Raw genomic sequence first — 27,580 nt, 5'->3', positions numbered from 1 at the left:
GTACACCTAGCATGTTCTCAGTTCTGTTTGTGTTATTCCTTAGCCTGAAATGTTGCCTCTTTCTTTCTCTTTCTTAATCATCCTTCAGGTCCCTGTTCATCCCTTTTATGAAACGGTCCTCAGTCTCCCATATGAAATTTATTTAGAGTAAATAGAAGTAAATCGATCTTTCACAAATATTTTTAATTTTTATAAAGGTGTGAATTACCTCTGGTCCACTTTAATGTGTGAGCAAAAAATTAATGAAAAAGAACTGTAGATGAATGCATATAGATGTTAAAGTGTATCATAATCTTTTCATGCCTGTTTGACTTCCCATTCTTCATGTTCTTTTTTTCTTGAAGGTGGATGGGGTTGTCCAAAGAATGCCCCTCTGGGAGGAGAGGAGACACAGAAAAGTAGTTACTAGCTCTATTTTCGTTCTTTGTTCCTCTCTGGTGATTTCTCTCTTGGGGTCAATTGAGCGTAAATGATGAGACATTTATAGAACATGCAAGGTTTTGAAAGTTGACTGTTAATGTACTATATGAAAGTTCACTGACTCTATTCTAGAATTGCAGGCGTTAAGAGGAATAAATTCCCGTTACTCTGAAGGATCCATGATATGATCCAAGTGTGATGTTCACATTTTAAAATTGTATCATTCTTACATTTACTTATTACTTTTATTTTAAATTATAACCTTTGTATTTTAATGATCCTTTGTTATCTGTATGCCTCATTATTATGTATTTTATGCTATTTTATAGTATTTCTTATACTGTATTACTATTTATGTTATTTCTGTCACTCATGACCATTTCTGACAGAATGTTTTCCTACATTATACTCTGGATTTTAGTAAAATTTGTTTTTCCTGTTCTGTTTTTATGTTTGGAGAATTCTCCATTTTTATGAGTCTTGGTTGGAGGAAGCCTTTCTCCCATTATGCAGACTAAAAATGCCAGATAATTGCTTTACCAGTTCAGGCATATAACCTGGGCTCAGCCACTTGGATATTCCTATCCTGGGCTTTGAGTGGAGCTTAATTATTTTTTGATAATATAGAAAACCCAAAAGAATAAACAGACAAATTATTAGAAATAATAGGGGAATTTATCAAGGTGGCTGGATGAGATCAATTTATTTTTCTATATACCAGTAACAAAAAACATTTCTTCTAAATACATTTTTCCAAAGAAGCAGGAATTCTGGACTGTGTCTCAGTTTGCGATTGTGTCATGCTTCCTTATGATTAAATTCAGGTTTTACATTTTTTAGCAAGAACACCGTAGAAGTGATATGGTATTTTTTTTCAGGGCCTCATATTAAGATGATATTGACATATCTCATTATCAGCATTGTTAACTTGTATCATTTGATTAAGGTGGTGTCTGACAGATTACTATAAATAGACCCTTTTCCATATATACTTAGAGGCTATCTTCTGAAGTGATGCTTTAAGATCATGTAAATATGCTGTTTTCTTCATAACTTTTTCTCGACTAATCATTTTTGATGATTCTTGCCTGTGACAATTATGTTTGCTGAATGGTGATTTCTTCTGCATTAATTGGAATTCTTTAAGGAAGAACTATTCTTTTCTTCAATTTTGTTTATTTTGTTGGTTATTGATATCAGTGTGAAGTTGTGGATATTATAAATTTTTTACTTTGTTTTTAAAATTGTTCTAAATTTGGCCATTGACTGCTCTTTGGAGTTGGCTACTCTGTCCTTCAATATGCCCCATCATTTTTCCTTATATTCTAGCAGCATAAGATGTTCTAGGCTTATCTTGTATTTTCCCTGCCCCAAACCTTGAATCAGCCATGTCCCCAGCCATGTCTCTTAATTGGAGAATAGTATAAGAAACCAAGACCTGGGTTCCAGATATGCTCATTGCTTCTGAGGGATCACTGCTTCTTGTCCTCTCAGTGGGCAAAGCTAGGAAATACACGTATGCATACAAACACACATCTGTACATCTATACAGGTCCTATGTCCATTTATCTGTATATGTTAAAAATCATGAGTTTGTAAGATACCTTTGATTCCATCCAATACTGCAGGGTTCATCCTAACCTCCCCCAGTTCCTTATTCTTGACTATTTTCCCCATCAGTGGGAAACTTGGCCCTCATGATTCACAATATATCTACTTACTTGGTTAATCCTAAATAAACATAAAGCAGTTTCTGAATTGCTGATCTATTTAAACCTATTGATTAAAGTTGATTTTCTGATTTTTCCTCAAGAAGGGTCCACATGAGCAATTTTCCCGGAGGTTCTGTGTGGTCAAAAATGTTATCTTTTGCCTTTATTCTCTGCTTGGGTCTAGAAGCCCCCAGTCGCATTTTCTTTATTGGTAGGTTGAGGGGAGTGCTACTGCTGAAGCTAGCCAGATGACCTTCCACATTTCTCACTCCTTGCTCTAAGAAACTCATGTTGCCCAGTTGCCCAAATAATTCTTTTTCTATCTTTAAAGCCTAGTAATTTTGCTATAACATGTCTTGATATCAACCATTGTGGATCATTTTTCCCTGGCACATAATATGGTCTTTAGGTATATAGAGTCATATCTTACTTAATTTTAGGAAAGAACTTTTGAACATTCTTTTTATTAAGAACTTTTAAAGATATACAACAAAGTTGAAAGAATTTTACAATTATACCCGTATATATGACACCTATATTTTACTACAAAGATTTTAGTATTTTCATTTATCCTATCTCTACCTATCCATCCTTTATCCATCATTAATCCAGTGCATTTATGTATCTTCTTTTGGGAAGTTTCTTCAACACATTTGCCCATTTTAAAAAAATTGGGTGGTGGTTTTTTGTGTGTTTTTGAGTTATCAGAATTCTTTATATATGCTGGATACTTTTATTTTGTCAGATATGGGTGTTTTGTTAGTATTTTCTCCCAATCTGTGGAAGTCCATTCATGTTTTTCACATTTTCTTGGTGAGGAGAAGTTTTTATTTTGACGAAGTCTAATTAATCAATATTTTATTTTATGGTTATTGTTCTCCATGACCTGAGAAATCCTTGCTTAGCCCCAAATGGTGAAGATTATCTCTTTTGAAAACTTTGTTTTAACTCTTATATTAGGTCTGCATTCCATCTTGGGTTAATTTTTGTTGTGGTGTAACATAGTGTTCACGTTCATTGTTTTTCATGTGGGTGATCATTTACTCCAGTACCAGTACCAGTTGTTGAAAACACTTTCCTTTCCCCACAAGATCGCTTTGATGCTTTCGTTGAAAATCCAGTGACTATATATGTGTGGGTCTTTTTCTGTTCTGTTCCATTGACCTGTAGGTTGATCCTTATGCAAATACCTCACTATCTTGATTACTATAACTTTGAATTAAGTATTGAAATCAGGTAGGGTTAAGTCCTCCAATTTTGTTGTTTGCAGGATTGACTTAGATATTTTAGGCCCTTTGCATTTCCATGTACATTTTCGAATCCTCATAATCATTTCTAATATCTGGTGTTGCTTCATAGTACCAAGTGCTTCAACTGGGTATTTTTTCTTTGAAATTAGTGGGGAAATATTTGGTCACAACTTTTCATCTGTTTTGTGGCTATCAGTATAGCTTTTTTCTTGTTTTTGTTCATAGGTTTTGCTGAATTTCTCCCTTTTTTTCTTATATTTTTGTACAGTTGCTGTGCTAGTTCCTTTTTTATGAATCATCATAGAAGGAAATGGCTTTTTTCCGCCCCCCCCCCCCCCCGCCACTGGGTTACAGGAGGAGGGGGGGGCAAAGTAGTGTTCCAGACTAGTTGTTTTTTAGTCAAAGACTCTCTTTGTAGCTGCTGTAGAGTCAGGCTGCTTCCTGCAAATATAGTTAGTCGGTGCAATTCTTCAGGCTACCTCTGATTATTGAACCACTTTGGATTCCTTTTGAGCTTGAGAAGTTTGGTTATTAACATTGGTCTTACTGAAAATGGAGTTTGCAGTTTTGTGTCTGTTTCTCATTGATAATTCTGTATAATGTCAGTGCTTCCTAGGCAAATTCTGTATAAGTGGCTTAATCTTTTCCAGTTAGACAGTTTAGCATGCATTCAGCCAGGGTTTAGTTCCCTGAATGCTTTGAAGCTTTTTCCCACCCAAAGCACCTTGAAGAGTAGAGTAGCCTCAGAAACAGTAGTCCTCTGTCTAGTTATGTTTTCTCAAGCTCTCATAATTACCTGTTAATCCTCTTTTTTAAATAAAGGCAGAAGTACAGATATCATTCTAATTAGTCTTTCATTCATTGAACACATATTTATTGAAGTACTAAAGTAAAGAAGGTACTGGAAGAGATTAAAAAAAAAAATCCACTGGACAATAGATTGTGTCCTTAATTTGTAATCTAGCATTACACGGGAATATTTTTCTCTCTCCCTTTTTTTTGTTTTGTTTTCCTGCATTTGAAAAAAAATAGTTATTAATTATACACGCACATGGCTAAAGAGTCCCAGTAGTCTACGGAATTTGTTATTCTAAACAGTAGTCTCCAGTCTTCACGCTTCCTAACGCCTCTGCAATTTCCATCTTTTCCCTTCTCCATCTCCCTCCCTCTGAGACCTTTCCCATCTTCTCACTGGCTGGCTGGCTGGTAGTCAAGCAGGGCAGACAGACCTCCCTATGATGCTATTCAGTTGACTTAGTCTTTGATCTTTTCAAAGAACTGACTTTTAGTTTTATTGACTTCATCATTTCTTTATTTTCCTGTTACATTAATTTCCATTCTTTATTACTTCTTCCCTTCCACTCGCTTTTAGTTTGGTTTACTCTTTTTCTAGATTTTTAGATTTTTCCAAATTCTTAGATTCTTTTTTTTTCCCCCTAGATTTTCTAGATTTTTCTGAATTCTTAGGTTATCGGCTGGAGATCTTTTCTAGTAGAGGCAATTTTAAGCTATAAATTTCTCTCTAAGCACCACATTAGCTGCATCTCATAAATTTTGGTATGTCAAGTTTTACTTTCATTCAGACCAAAATACTTTCTAAATCCCCTTGTAATTACTGCTTTGACCATGGATTATTTGGAAATATATTGTTTAATTTTTACCTATTTGTAGATTTCTCAAATTTCCTTCTGTTGTTTTATTTTTAATTCAAGCCTTTTAAATTTATCAATATTTGCTTATGGGCTAGCATATGGTCTACCCTGGACAAGATTCCATGTTGCTTAAAAAGAATGGATTCTGCTATTAGCCAAGAGGAGTGTTTTATAAATGTCTGTTAGATCAAGTTGGTAGTGTTGTTCAAGTCTTCTGTATCTGTCTAGTGTTTCTATTTTTTATTTAAATTACAGATTACTGTGTTAGTGCATCAATAGTGGTTTTGGTCTATAATTTTTTTAGCAGTGGCATTTTAAGATGTTTACTTATACCTTTTTTACAAATCATACAAATGCCAATTAGGAAGAAATTGTACATACATAATATCCTATTAAATTTGCTTGTAATTCAACAAATATTTATCCACTTACTTAGTGGTAAGTACTAGGCATATCTTTGAATAAAACAAAGCCTCTGCCCAATGAAACTTATAGAAAAAGACAGATTAAAAAACAAATATATAATACATTAAATGGTAGTAAGTGCTTGAAGAATAAACCAGAGCAAATGGGAAAGGGAGTATGGGGTTGCCAGGGGATGGTTTATTAAAGTGGTCAGGACATTTGGGCAAAGACTTGAAGAATGCAAGAGTTGAACAATCCAAGCAGACTAAGTATGTGCAAAGGGCCTAAGGCAAGAGCCTTGCTTGACCCGTTTTGTGAAACAGCAGGGAGAGGCCTGTGTGGCTGGAGCAGAAAAGGTGAGGGGTTCAGTAGTAGGAGGTAGTTAGAGAAGGAGTGGGGTAGGCCAGGTCACATAGAACGCTACAGGCCATATTAAGAACTTTGCTTTTACTCTAAGTCAGGGGACTAACAAGTTTTTTGTATAGGGCCACATGGCAAATATTTTAGGCTTTGCACACCGTGCAGTTTCTGTTGCATCTATTCAGCTCTGCTGTTGTAGCCTGAAAACAGCCAGAAACCATATGTAAATGAATGGGTGGGGTTGTGTTCCAATAAGGTTTTACTTTGTGAAAACAGGCAGTGCGTCTGTCATGATCTACTTAAAACAAAATCATTTGAGGGTTTCAAGTAGAGAAGACACTTGACTAACTTTTTATTCCTTTAAGTTACTTTAAAATACTTATTTTGTTTTTTAATTAATTTATTAAAAAAATTTTATTATGTTTGGTTAGCCACCATATAGTACATCATTAGTTTTTGATGTAGTGTTCAACCATTCATTAGTTGTGAAAATACTTTATTTTTTATTTTTTTTAAAGATTTTATTTATTTATTTGAGACAGAGAGAATGAGAGACAGAGCACATGAGAGGGGGAGGGTCAGAGGGAGAAGCAGACTCCCCGCCGAGCAGGGAGCCTGATGCGGGACTCGATCCTGGGACTCCAGGATCATGACCTGAGCCGAAGGCAGTCGCTTAACCAACTGAGCCACCCAGGCACCCGAAAATACTTTATTTTGAAATAATTTTGAATTTATAGAAAATTTACACAAATAATAGAGAATATTCCCTTGACTCAGCTTGCTGTAATGTTAACAACTTATGTAGCCATGATAAAACTATCAAAACCAGGAAATTAACATTGGTATAATACGGTTCGCTAAACTGTAGACTTTATTCAGATTAGGTGTTTTTCCACGTAAGGTCATTTTTCTGTTTTAGCATCCAGTCCTAAATATCACTTTGCATTTAGTTGTTCTGACTACTTAGTTGCCTTCTACTCATGATAGTTGATTGCATTTTTCTTGTCTTTCGTGAACTTGCAGACCTTTATTGAGTACACTAGTTGGTTACATTGGAGAATGTTTCAGTTTGGATTTGTTGGATATTTTCCCATGATTAGACTATAGTTATGCATTTTTGGCAAGAATAACATGAGTTACCTTTTCAAAGGGTCACGCTGACTTCTTTGGAAAGGAAAGTGAAGAACCTACTTAGGAAACTATCCGTAATAATCCAGGTGAGGCTTAGACTAGGATAATTGAAGAGGCGGTGAGAATGAACGGAATGGGTTCTGATTAGAAAAGTGTGAGAACTGTCGCTGTAGCATCAACTGTTTAGGAGAAGGGAAGGAAGAAAGACTATGGTAGGCGTATTGGAAATGAAGTGTGTGTTTGTCTATTCTTTTAACAGCTTGACCATTTTAGAAACTAGTAAGGCTAACTTGTATTTGTTGGCCTTTCTGGTACATCTGCATTGAATTTAAAGTATAAAGCCAAGCGTTAGATGGATAGGAATAGCTTTTCCTTGGACCCTAGGGAAATAAAATTCATGAGCTGCCAGCCCCATTCTAGCACATGCTGGTCCTTTTAGTCCTTTTGATTTGTCACTTGTACACATTAGCTTTCTGGAATTTTCTTTGGTTCCTTATTATGTGAAGTAACATCTGTTTCGGGCTCTGAAAGAGTTAATAAGGACTTGACTTACCTTCCTGCTGTAAGCAACTGGAAGGCTGAACAAAATATGATTCATTTGTTCTCAGACATTGGACAGAAGACTCTACACGACGGGATTCCCTGAGACAGAAAAATCGGTGAATACCACAATTCCCCCCAACTTTCTGCCTGGAGATGCATTTCCAGATCACATTGCACAAGGGCAGTCACAGGGAGAGCAAGTGGAAACTGCAGAACAGAGTTGGAGAAAGGAGACTGCTACACAGAAAATGATGGTGCCTTTGGGTCCTTGTTGTGTTGGGCCACCTGTGCACAGGGTGAAATTCACAAGTTGGGCGTGTGGGGGAATGATCAGGGATCTGCAACCTGAACATTCCTATTGCTCACGCAGGATGAGTTCTGACCGGCCAGAATGGCAAGTCCTTGGTAGTCACCCAGGGCATTTAGTGGAGAATCCAGAGGAGGTGAACTGTCTTTGAGGTGGTTATTCTAGGCCCACCCCAGCAAAGCTTAAAAAGAGGCCTGTGGGGGGTCAACTGATCCACAAATAACCACCTGCTAAAATAAAGCCCAAGGGTTTTTAAAAAAGAAAACAGCAAAATTAAGACACTCAACAATGTGGCATTTATAATGTCTATTATCAAATAAAAAATGGTTAGCGTGCCAAGGAGAAAAAAAAGTGAACCATAACTAAAAGAAAATTTAGCTAATAGAAACAAATGTAGAAATGATAGAGGTGATAGAACTGGAAGGAAAGGACAACCAGACAACTATTACATTTTCAAGTACTTAACACAATGAGGAATGGAATGGAAGATGTATAAAAGAATCAAGTGATGGAACATGTAGCAATGAAAAGTACAATATCTGAAATTTAAAATTTACTGTATAATCTTAACAGACACTGCAGAAGGAAAGGTCAGTGAATTTAAGAAGGACAATAGAATGTACCCAAAATTAAGTATATGGTGAAAAAGACTGAGTGTTATTCATTGCATTTATCTATGGGCTGATATTAATTGACCTACCATATGAAATTCCAGAATGGAGAGGAGAAAGAAGGAATAATTACTGAAATTTTTCCATATTTAAAGAAAGGTATAAATCCTTAGATTCAAGAAGTCCAAAAAAATCCTAAGCAGAATAAACACAAAACCACCATCAGGTATGTCATAATCAAATTGCCAAAAACGAGAGATAAAGAGAAGGTCTAAAAAGAAGCCAAAGCAAAGACACATTATGCACAGAAAAAGAAAAGTAAGAATACTATGGATTCTTGTTAGAAACTATGCAAGTCCAAGACAATGGAACAATGTTTTTAAAGTGCTAGAGGAGGAGTCTGTTTTTTGTTTTTTGTTTTTTAATTTTTAAATTTTTAGATGAGTTGTCTTAGATTTCATCAGTCGACATTACAAAGTATTCATGCTACATACATCCTCAAGACACCCAGGTGTGTGGGCATCTATGTATACAAATACAGTGCAGTCTCTCAGAACTAGAACAAAGAATCAAAGGGCACCTTGATCCCTTCTACTGGTCAGCAGCCTGAGGGCCGGTCTACACTGCTTGTGTGCCTGACTTTCTGCTACATCATGGGCTCTAGACCTTTGATCAGTGGGCTTCTGAATTCTAAGCAAATTCTTCCACCATCTTTGAGAATTGAAGTGTAATTTCTTTCATTACTCGATAGAATGAATAAAGAAAAATGAGTAAGGATAGAGAAGATTTGTACAATGCTATCAACCTAATGATACAAAATCTTAAGAGGCTGTTTAGGAGGTAACTGTCCAAGGTGGTGGATATTGTTTTTATTTTTATGACCTCTTTCTAGAGACTATCTTATGGGCTGTTGACTAATTCAACCTTTTTAAAAAATTGGATTATAATTGACATACAATATTATGTTAGTTTCAGATGTACAAGATAGCAATTTAGTATTTTTATATATTTTAAAATGATCACCATGATAGGTCTAGTTACCATCTGTCACCATACAAAGTTGTTACAATATTATTGACCATATCCCTATGCTGTACATTACATCTCCATGACCTATTTTATAACTGGAAGTTTGTACCTCCTAATCACCTTCACGTGTTTAACCCCACCCCCACCAATTCTCCATATCTATGATCTGTTTTTATTCTGTTTGTAAATTTGTTTTGTTTTTTAGATTCCACATGTAAGTGAAATTATATTGTATTTGTCTTTGTCTGGCTTATTTACTATAGGTCCTCCTGTGTTATCACAAATGGCAAGATTTCATTCTTTCTTATAGCTAAATGATATTCCACTTTGTAGATCACATTTTGTCCATTTATCTATCAATGGGCACTTGAGTTGCTTCCATATCTTGCCTATTGTAAATAATGCTGCATTGAACATTGGGATACATAGTATCTTTTCGAATTAGTGCTTTGGTTTTCTTAGATAAATACCCAGAAGTGGAACTGCTGGACCGTATGGTAGCTGTATTTTAATTTTTTGTGGACCCTCTGTACTGTTCTCCACAGGAGGCTGCACCTATTTATTTGCCCACCAAGAGTACACAAGGGTTTCCTTTTCTCCACATTCTTGCCAACACTTGTTATTTCTTGTCTTTTTGATACTAGCTGTTCTGACTGGTTTGAGGTAGTATTTCATTGCTGTTTTGAGATGCATTTCCCTGATAATTGTGATAGGGAGCATCTTTTCACGTGCCAGTGTGTGTGTGTGTCTTCTTTGGAAAAAATGTCTACTCAGGTCTTCTGCCTATTTTTAAATCAGGTTGTTGAGGTTTTTGTTACTGAGTTGTACCACTTCTTCATATATTTTGGGTAGCAACCATTCCAAATATCTCCTCCCATTCAGTAGGTTGCTTTTTCATTGTGTTGATGGTTTCCTTTGCTGTGCAAAAACTCTTTGTTTGATATAGTTCCATTTGTTTGTTTTTGCTTTTGTTTCCTTTGTCTGAGGAGACCTATCAAAAAAACATTTCTGAGAATTATGTCCAAGGGTTCACTGCCTATTTTTTCTAGGAGTTTTATGGTTTCATCTCTTAAGTCTTGAGTGCATTCTGAGTTAATTTTTTGGTATGGTGTAAGATAGTGGTCCAGTTTTATTCCTTTGCATGTGACTGTGCAGTTTTCCCAACACAACTGATCAAAGAAACTGTCTTTACTCCTTTGTATGTTCTTGTCTCTTGGTTGTAGACTGAATGACCATTTAAGGGTGGGTTTATTTCTGGCCTCTCTTCTATTCCATTGACCTATTTGTTATTTTCTATCAGTACCATACTGTTCTGATTACTATAGCTTTGGAGTATAGTTTGAAATCAGGATCATGTTACCTCCAACTTTGTTCTTCTTTCTTCTTTCTCAAAATTGCTCTGGCTGTTTGGGGTCGTCTGTGGTTACATACAAATTTTAGGATTATTTGTTGTAGGTCTGAGAAAAATGCCATTGGTATTTTGATAGGGATTGCATTGAAATCTGTAGACTGTTTTGAAAATAGTATGGACACTAACAATTCTTCCAGTCCATGCTCGTGGTTATCTTTCCATTTGTTTGTGTTGTCTTCAATTTCTTCCATCAGTATCTTAGAGTTTTCAGAGTACAGATCTTTTACCACCTTAGTTAAATTTATCCCTAGGTATTTTATTCTTTTTGATGCGATTATAAATAGGATGACTTTCTTAAAATTTTTTCTGATAGTTCATTATTAGTGAAGAGAAACACAACAGATTTCAAATTGTTGTTTTGTTTCTCTTCATTTTAATTGTCTCAAAATTGTTAACTCTGTGTCCTGCAACTTTACTGAATTTATGTTCCATGAAAAGAATGGGCATTCTGCTGGTTTGAGATGGAGCATTCTGTAGTCTGTCTCACCAGAACTGGTCCAGTGCAGCAATATGATCTAAGCTTTTCTGTTCAGCATTCCATTGATCATGTATTCCCAATTTGTACTTATATAAAATATTTGCAGATTACACATATATGCTATTAATAGCATATTATACTCCCTGAAATATATAAAAAATAGAAAATTGGGTTTTACATTTAACTTTTCTAATCCTCATTTTTGTAATTTACCTATTTAAAATCATAGTTATGCTGCCATCATCTCAATCAGTTTTAGAACATTTTCATCACCTCAAAAAACAACTCTGTTCCCCTTAACCATCACCCATTAATACCCTGCACCCATTAATAACCATTAATACCCTTCTCCCGCAGCCCTAGGCAACGACTAATCTATTTTCTGTTTGTATGGATTGTTCTGTTTTGGATATTTTATGCAAACACGGTCATACAATATGTGGACACACATTTGTAACTGGCTTTTTTCACTTAGCGTCATGTTCATCAGGGTTCATCCCTGTTGCAGTATGTATTAATAATATCTTAGTTTTAATATAAAAATATTTAACTAACCATAAGGAACACTTGGTTCTCCAGGAAAAAATGTTCCTTCTTTTTCTATGTATGTCCACTTTCCTTCCTACCTATCCCAAGCATACCACTCACATACCCTCTAGAATACACACATCTCAGTCTTATATTCACAGATACATTCCCAGAATTGGGTGATAATACTGCCTCTTAAAAAGTCTCCACATGGGGAAAAAAAAAAAAAAAGTCTCCACATGCCTTTAAAAAAGATTTCAGGAAAAAGTGCTCTCAATTTAAAGCAAGCCAGCCCCAGGATCTCAGATCCTGCCTATCTTACTGTCAACAGGGACGGGTGAGGGGGAGGCAAGGAGAGGCCCTATGGAGAGAAGGACTGGCCTGGCTCTTTCTGTGCCATGTAGGCATTTAGCTTTCTTCAGAGGCTTCCCAGAACAGGCCCCTTAGCTAATACCAGAAAGGATGGATTCTCTCATAGAAAAGTGACACCAGTTATAGTCATTTAAGCAAATCTTTTGCTAGTTATGTCAATTAGCATGCAAAAATAAGATTACCTATGATATTAGATAATATTAGATATGGTTCACTTGAGTTCCATACTTTTTATTACACATTACACAATAAATCTACATTTGCATCCACTTAATCATCTTGGCCCACCTCTTGGACAGCCTTTTGGGGAGAGGGAGCTGGTCTTGTTCATCTCTGTATTCCTTTTTCCTTGGCTAGCCCATCACTGGCCCTAAGTAAATGCTTACCATATTGAATTTCAGGTTGTTGCTTAAATGTTAAAATTTATATAAACCAATTCTGTTCATATTCTCCAAACTTATAGCTGATGAGTGGTAAGATACTCATTAGTTAAACATGTCAGTGAGTAATTTACTAAAAGAGGTATCACTGACTAATGTTTGGGTTTACATAGGGAAAGTACAGAGGGTTTTGAGTTGTGTGCTGGTTGTATCTCCATAGTTGTTAAGAGTTTGAAGGATGTGGTCTTACTGTCTCATTCCTAAGTCTTTAAATTTAATAAGAAAAATAGGAATCACTTTCAATTAACAGAAATTAAAATACTTTTCCAGAAAATCTTCTATACAACCATTTTTATAGCTTAATAGTTTTGTAAGTTCCAGGGTTAAGCTTTATCTTTTTGTTTTGGTTTGTTTTCAAGTATTAAGTGTTTTGGCAGTCTTTATATCCTAGATCATATTTTATGTATATCATTGATTCCTTTTGACAGTTGAGCATTTTAATATAAGCCGCAAAGGTATTTAAAATTGGTAGGGAGTATTAGATTTCTATTTGTATATAATTTATTGATTGAGTGATTGATTGTGAGAGAGAGACTGCATGAGTGGTGGGAAGGGGCAGAAGGAGAGGAAGACAGAGAATCCCAAGCAGGCTCCACGCTCAGTGCAGAGCCCAAAGCAGGGCTTGATCCCAGGACCCTGAGATCTTCACCTGAGCCAAAATGAAGAGTCAGATAGTTGACTGAGCCACCGATGCACCCCTATTTGTATATAATTTAAAAATACACAGGTCTGATAAGCATTTATTTCTAACTCTGGGTAAAGTGCTTTTGACTCGGGTTCTAATTATCAGCCTAATAATAATGATGATAATGCAGACAATAACAGCTTTTTATTACATGGTTTTATCATTAAGTGTCATAGTCTCAAAGGTATTGTTTCCTCCTGCCTTTTATTTTTTTAATAGGATAGGAAAGGAAAGCTCACAGAAGTCACTTACTTTCACTTAATTATACAGGCCAAGTAGCTACAGAGACAAATCTGAACCTAAGTTTTATGATTGCAAGTGGAGAAATCTTTCTCTGTAGCATGCTGCATCTGTTATTTATTCACTACTTATAGTTCAGATGTTTCAGAAGAAGTAGAAATAATTTCTGTACTCAGTTTTTTCTACTGAATCAGAAACCATTGAAAGTAATAAAAACTGACATCTGCTTATTGAATTAGTAAAAACTCCATGATGTAGCGCAATAAAGTAGAATACAGAAATGCAAATCCATAAGTTGTCTGAAAATTGAATGTAATGCTTTCATTGAATGTTGTAATTATTTATTTGAATTCATTATTAAAAGTTAAAAAGAAATTTAAAAACATTAACGTATGTGTAATTTTTTTCTTTCCCAGACAGATAGTGATTATGTACACAGCGTTGTAGCCAACCTGGAGAAAGAGTAAGTTCTTAATTATGAAAATGATAATATTTTAGTCACTGTTACTTACTGGCTTTTTGCTAAAAGAAAATGCCCTTTTTTTAGTGCATTTCTCTGTGGAGCTTAGACTTCATTGGGTCACTATCATTGGTCTTTTACCTTGTCATAAAGTAGGTGCATATATGGTTTTCTGGATAAATTGGTGTATTTCAATATAGAAAAGATTTGAATGTCACACATATGTAACTGTCAAATTATTGATCTTGAAGACCATAGAGAGGGTCTTATGAGATTACTTATGTCTTTCGCCCTCAGTCAACCAAGAAAAAAACTTTCTGCTGTCAGGATAGGTAGTCTTGTAGTTGTTTGAAACCTCAGTGCTAGACTATGGCTAAATCGGTTCTATTCTGCAAAGATTGAGTAACAATTTACTGTGAGCAAGGCACACAGTAAGTGTGGAAAGCTAAGTAAGTGGAAAGCTTAGTAAGTTTCAGATATGATTAGTTTTTATAATACTGCCTTCATAGTTTTAATATTAAGTGCTATAAAAACTAGTCGTTAATAAGGGTTTCTTCATTGACTTTTACCTGTTTTGCCCCAAAGATGTATCTTTTACTTAAAAAGACCGAAAGAAGCAACAATTACTGGTCAACTCTAGATTTAAAATAATGTGGTTCTTACTTTGTCTATCAAAATGCAAAAACCAGAAATTTAAAAAAATATATGAAGAGTTCAGAACTAAATTGTGCATTTGTTCGGTTTTTTTTTCCTCAAGTGCTCAGTTTCTTGGCAGCCCTTTATATATAAGCACAATTTAGTATAGATTCCTCAAATACAGGAGCAGGGCAGTAATTATTGGCCCCTGCTCCCCTAGACTGCATGGGCAGGTCTGTGGGGCTTATGCTGTGATTTTGTCGATTCTCTTCTTCCTCAACGTGTAGGAACACCAAGCCCAGAAAAAGTCCAACTAAGCATGAACAACATTTGTGTGAAGGCAGGTAGTTGCACAAGGATTTTGTGGAGATTTCAAAAACTAAGTGAGGGAGAATGCAAATGTGGAAGGAGGTACATTTGAGTTAGTCAAGCTGATTACAAAAACTTTCTAACAGGTTTTCTCAACCATGGCACTATTGACATTTGAGGCTAGATAATTCTTTGTTGTGAGGACCGCTCCCTGCGTTGTAGGAGAGAGAGCAACCTCCCTGGTGTCTTCCCACTAAGGTCATTAATACTGCCAACAGTTAGGACAACCAGATTCCTCCAGACATTGCTCAAAGTACGAGATAGACACACACATTCACTGGCTTGGTTTTCTTCAATTCTCTATTTTCTGTGATACCTTCATTTACTTTTTAAAAATTCTGATACTTTTTAGGAATATAATCTGTGCAGTTGGCTTAGGATTTCTGTGCTTCTCTAAGGATAGTAGCATTTTTTACACTGCTTTTAAAGCATTCTTAAAAAAAACAAAAAACACCCTTTGTGTTACTGGAAAAATTTGTATTTTCTGGCAAATAAAATCAATGATGAGCGGCTTCCATGAGCACACAGTGATCCTAACAGTATGCCTTTGTTTTATGTTAAGAACAATAAGTTGAGCACTGAGATAAAGAAAATCCCACAGAACTTAAATTAATTAATTAACTTAAATTAATTAAATTAACTCAGCTTACCTTTCTTATGGTAGATTTTCTAAAGAAATCAGTTCTGGCTTGGTGGAAATAATATCCCCGCCTGAAAGCTATTATCCTGACCTGACAAACTTAAAGGAGACATTTGGAGACTCCAAAGAAAGAGTAAGGTGAGCCTGTGTTGTTTAAGACCCCCCACCCTTGTGAGTATGATATGTAGCAAATGTTTACCATGTAATAAGTATTTACTGAAATGTAGCACATTTGAGGGTTCAGCTAATTTGTGAGAGCTAATGAATTTTTGGTTATTTGATTGGAAATTATGTGCAGTTTCTAATGAGAGGTTGAATTTGGTATGCACAATAACTTTTTTTTTTTTTAAAGATTTTATTTTAGAGAGAGAGCACACACAAGCAGGGGGAGTGGTAGAGGGAGAGGGAGAAGCAGGCTCCCCACTGAGCAGGGAGACCAATGCAGGGGCTCAATCCCAGGACCCCAGGATCGTGACCTGAGCTGAAGGCAGACATTTAACCACTGAGCCACCCAGGCACCCCGATCAATAACTTTTATAACTGCTGTTCTGTGGGGTTCTGACTTAAGAATATAGTCATAATAATTCAAAAGCTAGTTCAGATAGATACCTCATATCTGTATGCAAAGTAAATGAGAACTGATTCAGTGGAAGTGATAACAATATTACTGTTTTGCAGATTTATATCGTAATAATGTAAAAATCCAGTTGGGATTTATTTGTCTCTAAATCTCTAAAATTGAAGGACTGGAAAATTTTATTGTGTTGTTATTAAAAACAATGTAATCTAAGAGATATTCATTAGTTTTGGATTTTATGTCACAAGAAAAAAGGAAAAAATAGTGTTTTGGGAAGAGATTATATTTCTTGAGTTGTTAATTTGTCTGAAAGACAGATATATCCATGTAATTGGTTGTCTCTCAATAAATATAATTTTAGTTTTAAAAAATTTAGGAATGGTTCCAGTAAATTCTAGGTGGACTCATTAAATTCAGAACAACTTATAAGGTATATTCTGGAGAAGTTTACTTAGTATGATTTGAACCTTTTATTATTGTTGTTGTTTTTAAAAACTATTACAACCACTTCTCTTATTCAACATTAGTCTGTTTCTATAGGCCACCAGGAATTCCCTGAAAGGACTTAATGTTGTAAACTTTAATGTGTTTTGGGTTTTTTAAGCATTCAGTACAATATTTATTAATTTCTGCCTTCATGCAAAGCAGTGACCCCCAAAGTATAGTTTTTGAAGCATAATTTCCCGCAGACATTAAGATGTTACATTTGAAAAAAGGGCCTTCAGTCAAAGGAGTTTGGAAAATATTAGACTAAAAAGTTTTTTATTCAACAAATGCATTTACTGTTGTATGTTTCAGTGCCTCTAATATACGAATATGTCTCCAGAAGGGGAATATATGTGCTTCCCAAAATTACTTGAAGGACTCCTTTTTTCCTCAGGACATCTTGATGATTAGTGTTTTGATAAAGGTTTCATTAGAGAAAAGTGAATTCTCTTTCGTGCTCTCCTACATGGGTGTATCCTGTGTTTATGTATATAGATACACATGTATCTATGGGTTGACAGATATTTTGTATATATGTATTGTCTACGGTGTATATGTAATGTATGTATATGTATTATAAAATATAACTTGCAGTATGCATTATAAAATATTTACATTTAATCTTGTTTTGCTCAATTTGAGTCTGATTCCTAACTCATTTTTGAAAATTATTTCAGATGGAGAACAAAGCAAAACCTAGATTATTGTTTTCTAATGATGTATGCTCAGGAAAAGGGAATATATTACATTCAGGTAAGTGTGGTTTGTCCTTTAATGTTTTTTCACACTTTTAAGGAAAAAGTAGTATCCAGAGTATATGTTCATTAAAACAGGAAGTTTTGAAAGTGTAAGCCCTCTAAGATTTATAACAGTATATCAGAGAGCAGAAGAGTCTGTCATAGTCCCTGGTAATGTGGGCTCTGCTCTTCCATTCTCTGGTTTAGCACAAACACTAGATTTCCACTTAATGGTGTGACAGTGGGCAGGTCACTCGTCTCTTTCCTCTTCTCCCATCCCTCCATCTTTGCTCTCATTCTCCCTGTCTCCACTGTTAAAAAGAACTAAGGCTTAATTACTTGGCAAATTTTAAAGAAGGATTTTCTGATAGTTTTTTGGGTGGTCTTATAGTAAGATAGTTGTTGTTTTTTTTTTAATGCTATAGTACATGTACATTTATACTGAAGATAATAAAACTGACGTTTAGCTCTAATGGCCCAGCTTTTAGCAGCATGGCTCAAAGAATAAGTCTGTAATGATGTGGCTTTTAAGTTAGCCAGGTAGGCAACAACTTAAATAATTGTAGGAGGCTCTTATTTCTTCCAAATCTCATTCTCCTTAGTGACTTAAGCTTAAATTTTACAATTGGAATTTCATTTCTTTAACCAAAGGTCTTTATTCCTTGTTCAAAATGCACATACCACTGAGTGATGTAGCACTAAGCCTGTCAGTTGTTTATTTATTTATTAGTATAAAAAGTTTATTAGATCTTTCCCTGGAAGGGGTTTTGATGAGAGTGGCAAGAAGAGGCTCTGGGTCCCTGAATCAGAAAGGAAATAAATGGTTTTACAGCTGCTAGGAGGGGTTTGAGAGGGAAGGAAAGAAGGAGAAGCTTGCTATCCCCTGGGAGGGCAGTCTCACTGAGCACAGACTTTGTCTCCTTTGACATTTTATCTTGGGCCACCTGCATTCAAAGGTGCAGGCACCCTTTTGTGGTTCTCAGGTTGAGAAATGTTAATGATGATAGGGTCAGAATATAACATTGCATATAACAGTGTACAAGCGTTGGGAGCATAAAAACATGGTATCCTTTAATTAGTACATTTCCTTTAAATGTGTTAGAGAAGTCTTACTTAGATTTCTTCAAGATAATAGCTTCAAAACATTTTATCTCATGTGTCCCATATTATCGTAGCTGAACCTTTGCTGTTTGTTCTAGGGCCTCTATATATTTACACGATGGTCAAGAACTTTATAGAGAGAATTTAAAAGTGTAGTCACATTGCTTTTAAAATTTGTTTTAAATTTCTCTCTAAGCATAGAATTAATAGAATCTTAAAGCACTTTTTGTGTGTGTGGATTATAGGAAATGTAAGCGTTTAGGAAATTAAGGAAAGGATGGGTTTAAGAAAGAGGATGGAGGGGGCGCCTGGGTGGCTCAGTTGATTAAGCGTCTGCCTTCCATTGGTGCAGGTCGTGATCCCAGGGTCCTGGGATTGAGTCCTTGCTCAGCAGGGAGTCTGCTTCTCCCCTGCCTGCCACTCCCCCTGCTTGTTCTTGCTCTCCCACTCTCTCTTAAAATCTTAAAAAAAAAAAAAAAAAAAGGATGAATATAACTTCAGTTAAGCAGGGTTTGTGTATGTGGTGTTATAACCACAGTAGCTATGAACTGACACTTACCACACACTTAACATATGTTGTACATTGTTCTTTCCAACTTAGGCTTTACACATACTTACTCATTTAATACAGCTTTTTGCAAGAACAAGATCATACTGTCCGTACTGTCTCATAGCCTGTTTTACTGTCATTTCACATATGGTAGACACCTTTACAAGCCAGTAATTACAGGTAGGAATACTTTTTAATCACTTATTGAACTATCATTATTCAGATATCATAATGACCTTATTGTTGGTCATTGAGATTGTTCCCAACTTTTCACTTGTGTCACAGATGAATCCAATGAACATCCCTAAAATTACCCAATTTTCTCAAAAATTATGCCTCTGAAAAGAGGGAGTTGCTGCATATTGAAGTCTTCACATAATTTCATATTATATAGAATTCTCTCATTGAGTTCATTATGATCTACAAAGTGGGAAGAATGCATTAGCCTGAAAAGTCCTCAGCTTAATATCAATTTTGAATGTTTGTGAAGGATAGAGATCACCCAGCAAAATGAGGGGAGAATTCGTGTGAAGAAGCAAAGGGATTTAATACAGACTTGATAATTATGCGAGGCGTGTGACTTCGTGGTTGCACATGCTGGGGGTATCCTACCCAGGACTTTGGGAGAGTGCTTTTAAAAAGGCAGCTGAGTCAGAGGTTACTCTCTGGTCAGCACAGGCATAGCCCTAAAGGAGGGGGAAAAAAAAAAAAAAGCCACCTGTCCTAGTGTTACATTTATGGCTTGGAATGAAGTTTCCTGTGACAGAATCTCACACTTCCATAAAGTGCTATATCACTGCTGACTTGGAACTGAAGTGTCTTCTGGAATGCTGTTGGGTGATTCAGGCACTTCCTGGGTGGCACTGTGTAATTCCTACCAAATCGCATCACAAGGCCTATTATATCTGGTTGCCCCACTTACAGTGATGCCAACATTAATCAGTGGGCTTGGTGGTGTCAGCCCCATCTGTCCTTTATAAAGCTCCCCAGCAGCCACTCCCCCTGTGATTTCCGAAATCATCGATTATTGTTCCCCAGATAAGTTATTTCCTTTGAGGTGGCCAAGTGATCATTTTCTAATTCTGTAATTTGTAACGTTCTTATAAGCTGAGTTCTTGTGTAAAGAACTTTCGCTCCTCTCTATTTGGTTACCTTAAAAAACAGTTCACCAAGGAAAGGCAGAATAAATGCCTATTCTTTCTCTTCATTAATTTTTAAAGTTGGTACCCTAGAAGTCTCCAGTGGTGGCCATTTAAAAAACATTGTTATGAACTCAAGGACTTTAAAAATATATTCGATTTGCCTTAGTCCTTGCAATCATTATTCAGATTGATGCTCACATTGGTACATCATAAACCAGTGGGAATCTCTTCAAATTGGCTCTTGTGGGGTGCCTGGGTGGCTCAGTCGGTTAAGCATCTGCCTTCAGCTCAGGTCATGATCCCAGGGTCCTGGGATTGAGCCCTGCATCGGGTTCCTAACTCAGTGGGGAGCCTGCTTCTCCCACTCCCTCTGCCTGCCACTCCCCCTGCTAGTGCTTTGTCTCTCTCACTCTCTCTCTCTCTCAAATAAATAACATCTTTAAAAAAAAAAAAACTGGTTCTTGTATTCCTTCCATGACAGTCCAGTAATCTTTGATCACTACTTTGCTGACTGGCACAAGATTTGCACATTTCCTGTTCCAGATCTAGAATCAGTCATTTCTGTAAGGAGTCCTGTTGTGTTTGGAGGCAAATAGTATTTAAGATCACAATCTGGGTGCGTGAGATGCTCATTGCTCTTATGGTGTCTTTGCTTCTTGGGCTTATTTCTCAGGGAGGAAAACTACAAGCCCATATTGATATTCCCAAATCAAATGAAGATTTTAGGGCTTGGTTCTTAAAAACATTATCCTTTTAACATAATTCTTTTATTCTACAGTATGTCTGAAATAGTTTCAGAATAATAATACCGTTATCACTACTAACTGTTAAACTGCTGAATGCTATTTAAATTTTCTTTGTCCTTTCCCCCCCCCCCTTAGAATATATCCTACTATGGATATATAGTCAAAATTCTGTGTTTGAAAGCCACTGGAAGAATGAATGGATGAATGAATGAAAGAGGATGGAGGGGGCGCTGGGTGGCTCAGTTGATTAAGCGACCATGCCGCCAAATTGATATGAAACTTGGTTTAATTGTTTCATTTCATATCCAGTTTTTAGGACTTTTTATCCTTTTTAGTTATTAAAAAATTTTCAAAATCAAAACCTTACATAAAATAAGATAGACAGAAATCTCACTTTTATTCACATTCCCATCCTGTTTTCTCCCTTCCCCATGGGTAACCACCATTGGTTTTTTCTTTCTTTTTTTAAGATTTTATTTATTTGAGAGAGTGAGAGCGTGAGCCTGGGGTGGGGGGTGTGCAGCAGGAGGATAAGGAGAAGCAGACTCCCCGTTGAGCAGGGAGCCCAATGCATGACCTGAGCTGAAGGCAGATGCTTAACTGACTGAGCCACCCAGGCACCCCTAGTTTTTTATTTCTTTTTGTACTTCAAAAAAATTTAAGCAAAAAAATATATAAAGTATTTCATGTATAATATTCCAAGATATAATATTCATTTTCTGATAGCACATTTACATACTGTAAAAACAGTATTTTGTATCTTGTTTTTTAGCTTCCCTCTGTAAACTAGTGATCACTAGTGAGAGGTAAGAGTTGTTAAAGACCGGCTCTTGCCATGACAAAATACCTATGTCAGAGAAACACATATGCTCCCTAAAAAAACCCTGTACATGAGGGTTCCTATCTTTATTCGTGCTAGCCAAAATCTGGAAACAAGCCAGATGTTCTTCAGCAGGTGACACACTCTACCATGGAATATGGAATAATGAAAAGAAACAAACTACTGATGCACACCACATCTTGGATCTTAGGGACTATGGGGACTTTAAAATCCAATCTTGAAAGGTTATGTACTGTTTGATTCCATTTATATGGCATTTTTGAAATGACAAAATTGTAGAAATGAGAACAGACTGTTGGTTACCAGATGCTGGAAGAGGGAAAGGGAGGACATGGCTATTGATCTAAGGGGTAGCAGTAGCACGAGAATCCTCATGGTGGAATTGTTCTCTCTCCCCAAAATTACATGGAACTACACACACACACACACACACACTCACCCCTACACATACCTGAATGCTGTAAGACTGGTGAAATTTAATAAGGTCAGTGAATTAAATGGTCAGTCAATTGTGGTGCCGTTATACTGGAGGATGTTAGATTGGGGGAAACTGGGTGAAAGGTACTCGGGATCTCTGTCTTCTTTCCTAGAGCCACAGAGGAATCTACAGTTACCTTAAGTTTTTTTAAAAGTGAAGTTGCTTCTATACAGAAATCTGTTGCATTTCTATACACTTATAACAAAGTAGCGGGAAAAGGAATTAAGAAAACAGTCGGTTTACAGTTGCACCAAAAAAGAATAAAATACCTAGGAATAAACTCTAACCAAGGAGATGAAAACCTGTACTCTGAAAACTGTAAGACAGGGATGAAAGAACCTAAAGACACAAACAAATGGAAAGATATTCCATGCTCATAAAGTGGAAGAATTAATATTGTTAAAATGTCCATACAAGCCAAAGCAACCTACAGATTCAGTGCAATCCCAATCAAATACCAACAACGTTTTTCCCGGAACTCGAACAAATAATACTAAAATTTGTATGGAACCACAAAAGACCCTGAGTAGCCGAAGCAGTCTTGAGAAAGAACAACAAAGCTGGAGGTAACACAATCCTAGATTTCAAGATACACTAGACCACAGAGCTGAAAGAATAAAAACAGTACGGTACAAGCACAAAACTAGACACACAGATCAGTGGAACAGACTAGAGAGCCCAGAAATAAAAGTGAAGTTGTTTGATGAGATGTGAGACTGGAACAAAGCAGTTTTCCTAATTGAATGTAAAAATGTGAATTGGTAACCAAAATCAGTGTACTAAGTTTTAAACAGGCATTTGAATATTTCAACTACATCTCTATACATTTAAATAGTCCAAACTTGTTTTTGCAGTTACTTATTGGAAAAATTGGAACTGCCTGATATTAGGGATCATCTTTCCTTTGGGCATAGACAGTGTTTAGGTTTGAGTGTGGGCCCCTCTTCTTTCATAAAGGAAAGCTAGATGTCAGTGTAGTTCTGAGCTTTGTCTAGTTTCCCTTCTAGCTTCCCTAAAGCTCTGAAGGCATATAACATGTCTTTTCTGTTCACCGATATATTCTCTAGGGTTAGTATAGTGTCTGGAACACAATAGCAGCTCAATAAATATTTGGTGAGTCAGTATCCTGTCTTTCCAGATACTCCTGCTGTTTCTTCATGGGTAGGAAGAAGAAAGCTTGTGGGATTTAAATACATGAAAAATCTAAATATCAAAATAAGTGAAAATTACTTAGCAGGTAACCAGAAGCGATAACATGAAATTAAGAAAAGGAAAAAAATTTTTAGGATATTAAAATCACCTTGTGACTTGAAAATTTTATAAGAGGAGATTCTAGGGAGGAAGTCTTTGCATACACTTATGATCCCTGATCTTTGTCAGCTCCCAATTGAATTGGTAAAAATTCCAAGCATAAATAACACATGATGTTGACTGAGCATATGGGATTAACTGGCACTCTGAATCGCCAGTTTCTTAAGTAGTTTGAAGATATCATTTGTTTGTTTATTTATATTTTTTAAAAGATTTGTTTATTTTAGAGAGAGGGAGAGAGAGCAGGGGGATGGGCAGAGGAAGAGGGACGGAGACTCCCAAGCAGACTCCCAGCTAAGCGCAGAGCCTGATGTGGGGCTCGATCTCATAATCCTGAGATCGTGACCTGAGCCGAAATTAAGAGTCAGACACTTAATCAGCTCAGCCACCTAGGTGCCCCTGAAGATATCTTTTAAAATTTCAAAAGTGAGCTTTCAGGAATCTGTCCTACAGAAATGAAAAGCACTAATATGTAAATATAAGCATATTTATTACATCATTGTTTGTATTGACAAAAATGAGAAACAAGCTGGATGTATGCCTACAATCAGGGAAGAGTTGAATGAATTGTTTTACATTGATATCATGGAATATTATACACCTGCTAAATATTTATTAACCTGGAAAGATATTCATGATGTATTAAGAGAAAAAAAAGACTGTGATAAGAAGCTCCTTTATTTATAAAAATGTAAATGTGGATGGGAACCTTAAGTACATATGGGTCTTTTTGTGCTGATGGTCATATAGAAAGTGTCAAATGGATGCGCACCCAACTTTTAACATTGGTTACCTCAACTGGCAGCCTGGAGGGCAGAGAAAGAAAGCTGTTGGCTTTTTGACTTAGTACATGTATTATGTAAAAATAAAAAAAAAATATTAAAGGCTTACAAAAATTCTTTTCCTTTGAAAAGTAAAAAGGAGAGTGTGAAATCATGCTGGGCACTATGAAAGGGCCGAAAGAGTATTCATGGAGTGGGACTGTGATTTCCCACAGTAAGGGAGTGGTTCAGGTGACCTGCTATGTGACTCTCCCATTTTATTTTCCTCATTTTCTTTTAATAAAATTTATTTTGGTATTTTCACCTTTTTTGACCATTTTTTTCTTGATTTGCATTATAAAAGTGTGCTTGAGTTTTCTTATAATAAAGAATGTCCTTTTATCTGAATCTTTCCATCTCTTTCTGATTTATTAATCTGATTGTTCAACTTTCTTTAGCTTGAAGATGATATTATTGTCAAACAGAATTACTTTAACACTATAAAAAATTTTGCACTTCAACTTTCTTCTGAGGAATGGATGATACTAGAGTTCTCCCAGCTGGGCTTCATTGGTAAGAAAAGTGTCAGTCAGATTTACCTACTTTTCAGAAATAACTGTGACTCTTGGAATCTTAAATTAATTTCTTTTACCTTAAAATTGCCTTTTTCCCCTCTGGAAATGGATTGCTTTTGAGGAAATTTATAACTTCTACATATGAAATGATGAGTCACCCCAGAATAATATTTGGATACTTCTAGGATTGCAGTACTTACCGTGGAGTACGCGCACATAGCCAGCTATGGTCCTGAGCATATCTGATTTCTTTACTGACCCCTCCAGTTGCTCTTTTATGGCCCAGTGCTTTTGCAGGATCAGGGTTCTTTTAAAAAGAGTGCCACAATAAATGTTTTCTAGTATGAGTTCCTGGTGTTTGGTGTAGTCCTTGAAGTTCCTGTTCAGTGATTAATTCCTATTCATTTGTTGCTTTCACAGACTAGGCAAGGTGCTCGTTTAAAAATTTTTTTCCACTAAAATCCCTAAATTCTGCAATTAAGGAGAACATGTTGAAAGTTGAAGAATTGCAGGAAGTTTACAGGTTTTAAAAAACACCCAGAGGATCACATTTAACTTCCTGTAGTACTTTAAAACCTTAAGTATTAGAGGCTGGGCCTTTGACCTTGTTGGGGATCTCAAAACTTAATTTAAGAGTCAAAAACCATCTTTACTTGTGAAGGTTTCGTTGACAACAGCATTAGACCTTGTTTTTTGCATGTATTGATTTGGTTAATTTTTTTTCTTTTTTTACCTAAACCTAAAGGAACCTAAAGTTCTTTTTTTTTTTTTTTTTTTTTTTTTAAATGGGAGGAATTTTAATAAGACATGAAGGAAACAAATCTCTGACTTGGTTCTTGAATCCTTTGAGCCAGTAGCTGTGTGAGAGATTTTATAATGGAGAAAGTCAGGAGTTAAGTAGTTCTGTGTATACCCAGGTGACAACTCAGAATGTTTAGCTGAAGCAAGTTTGTTTGCTTTTGATAAGACAAGTGGGGAAGTTATTCCTAATGACTTTTATTTGAAAGCACAAGCTCTTATGTTTTTGTTGTATAGATCTCATTTATTTAAGGCATTTTGTTGCTTGGTTTCTTTATTACAGCTATTGACTGAGAATGTTTTTTTTCAGGTAAAATGTTTCAAGCACCAGACCTCACTCTGATTGTGGAATTCATATTTATGTTCTATAAGGAGAAACCCATTGATTGGCTCTTGGACCATATACTCTGGGTAAAAGTCTGCAACCCTGAAAAAGATGCAGTAAGTTGATTTCTTGTGAGGGTGGATGTAGGAGTGCTGACACTCCTCCGGCCCGTCATTTTATTCATGTTCACTCCATGACCTCTCTTGGGGCTACGTGCTCAGGGCTTATGATGATTCATATATATACGTTAGAAATGCCACCTTAGGCTGGGATGGAGAGGGCTTGTTTTGGTCTGCCCTGTATCTGTTAGAGATGATAGAGTCTTTCCCCTTCCTGACACACAGGTGGTACAAAGAGATCTAATTAAAGGTTAGCTGTCAGGTGCATGCAAACCCTTTGATCTCACTACAGGGCCCTTGCTCACTACAGTGTGTCCTTTTGCTCTATAAAATCTGTGGACTAAGGACCAGACCTTGCTGAGAATAATAACTGCATGGTTGGATCATCATCCCACCCAATTCCACCCCTCCCCCCAACACACACACACACACACACACACCATCAGTTACCTTGAATAAAACTCTGTGCTTTCTCAGTTTGAGGGATACTTTACTGTCCCTCCCCTACCTTCTAAAGGGAAGAGGCTTCTTTTCTGTATCTTGTGAAAGTGACTTTCAGGGAGCCAGATTTTGTAAATGAACAGTTAAATAGCTGAATGAAAACAGTGTTTTCACTTAACATTTGAAGTGCTTGCTTTCTTGAACTGACAAAGTTCCTAAATTAGAGGGATTTTTAAATAACAGTGGAGGGGCACCTAGGTGGTCCAGTCGTTAAGCGTCTGCCTTCGGCTCAGGTCACGGTCCCAGGGTCCTGGGATCGAGCCCCACGTCGGGCTCCCTGCTCGGCGGGAAGCCTGCTTCTCCCTCTCCCACTCCCCCTGCTTGTGTTCCCTCTCTCGCTGTGTCTCTCTCTGTCAAATAAATAAAATCTTTAAAAAAAAAAAATAGTGGAAAATCCTGTAAATCAGTGAAGTCCACCTTTCTTTAAATTGCTGATAAATGTTAGCGGTGTCTTCAGGCTCTGGTATTTCGTTACTGTGGGCTATCGATGTTCTATCTGTCCTGGGGTTGGGGGTTATTTCAGCTTTCTTCATACTCTCTGTCATCTTTCTTTTTTCAAATCCTTTGGGGACACTATCAGGCCCCAACATATCTGGAAATAAGGACTAAAATAGAAGTAATATTTTATACCAAAACAATGGCAAGTCAAAAAGTACTTTTTAGTATATTACTTGTAAGAAACCAGTGTTCATACTAATATGCTGACCTTTGGGGTGATGGTAGCAGGTAAGTAAGCAAATGATGATTTTTTTCTTATGTTATTTCCATAGAAATCTTGTTGTAAAAAGTAATTAGATATGTTTTTCTTGTCCAATTTGAATTGTGCCTCTGGAAAAAAGTATTTATTTTGTGT

General features: G+C 36.3%; 1 protein-coding gene across 8 annotated transcripts in view; it reads left to right on the top strand.

The window, feature by feature from the left end:
• MGAT4A (alpha-1,3-mannosyl-glycoprotein 4-beta-N-acetylglucosaminyltransferase A) overlaps positions 1-27,580 on the top strand; it is a 124,999-nt gene that overhangs the window by 73,128 nt on the left and 24,291 nt on the right. For all 8 annotated transcript variants that reach the window (XM_035001735.1, XM_035001738.1, XM_035001739.1 and 5 more), the window contains exons 6-10: positions 13,991-14,037; positions 15,704-15,817; positions 17,420-17,495; positions 24,868-24,982; positions 26,093-26,223. In XM_035001735.1, coding sequence (XP_034857626.1) covers positions 13,991-14,037; positions 15,704-15,817; positions 17,420-17,495; positions 24,868-24,982; positions 26,093-26,223 — 483 coding nt within the window. The remainder of the gene's footprint in view (positions 1-13,990; positions 14,038-15,703; positions 15,818-17,419; positions 17,496-24,867; positions 24,983-26,092; positions 26,224-27,580) is intronic.

Source organism: Mirounga leonina, unplaced genomic scaffold (assembly GCF_011800145.1).
Source record: "Mirounga leonina isolate KUSES-001 unplaced genomic scaffold, KU_Mleo_1.0 Mir_125, whole genome shotgun sequence".
In the NCBI taxonomy this organism is placed as follows: Eukaryota; Metazoa; Chordata; class Mammalia; order Carnivora; family Phocidae; genus Mirounga; species Mirounga leonina.
Note: the sequence above shows the minus strand (reverse complement) of the source record. Positions and strands in the feature narration are given on the sequence as shown.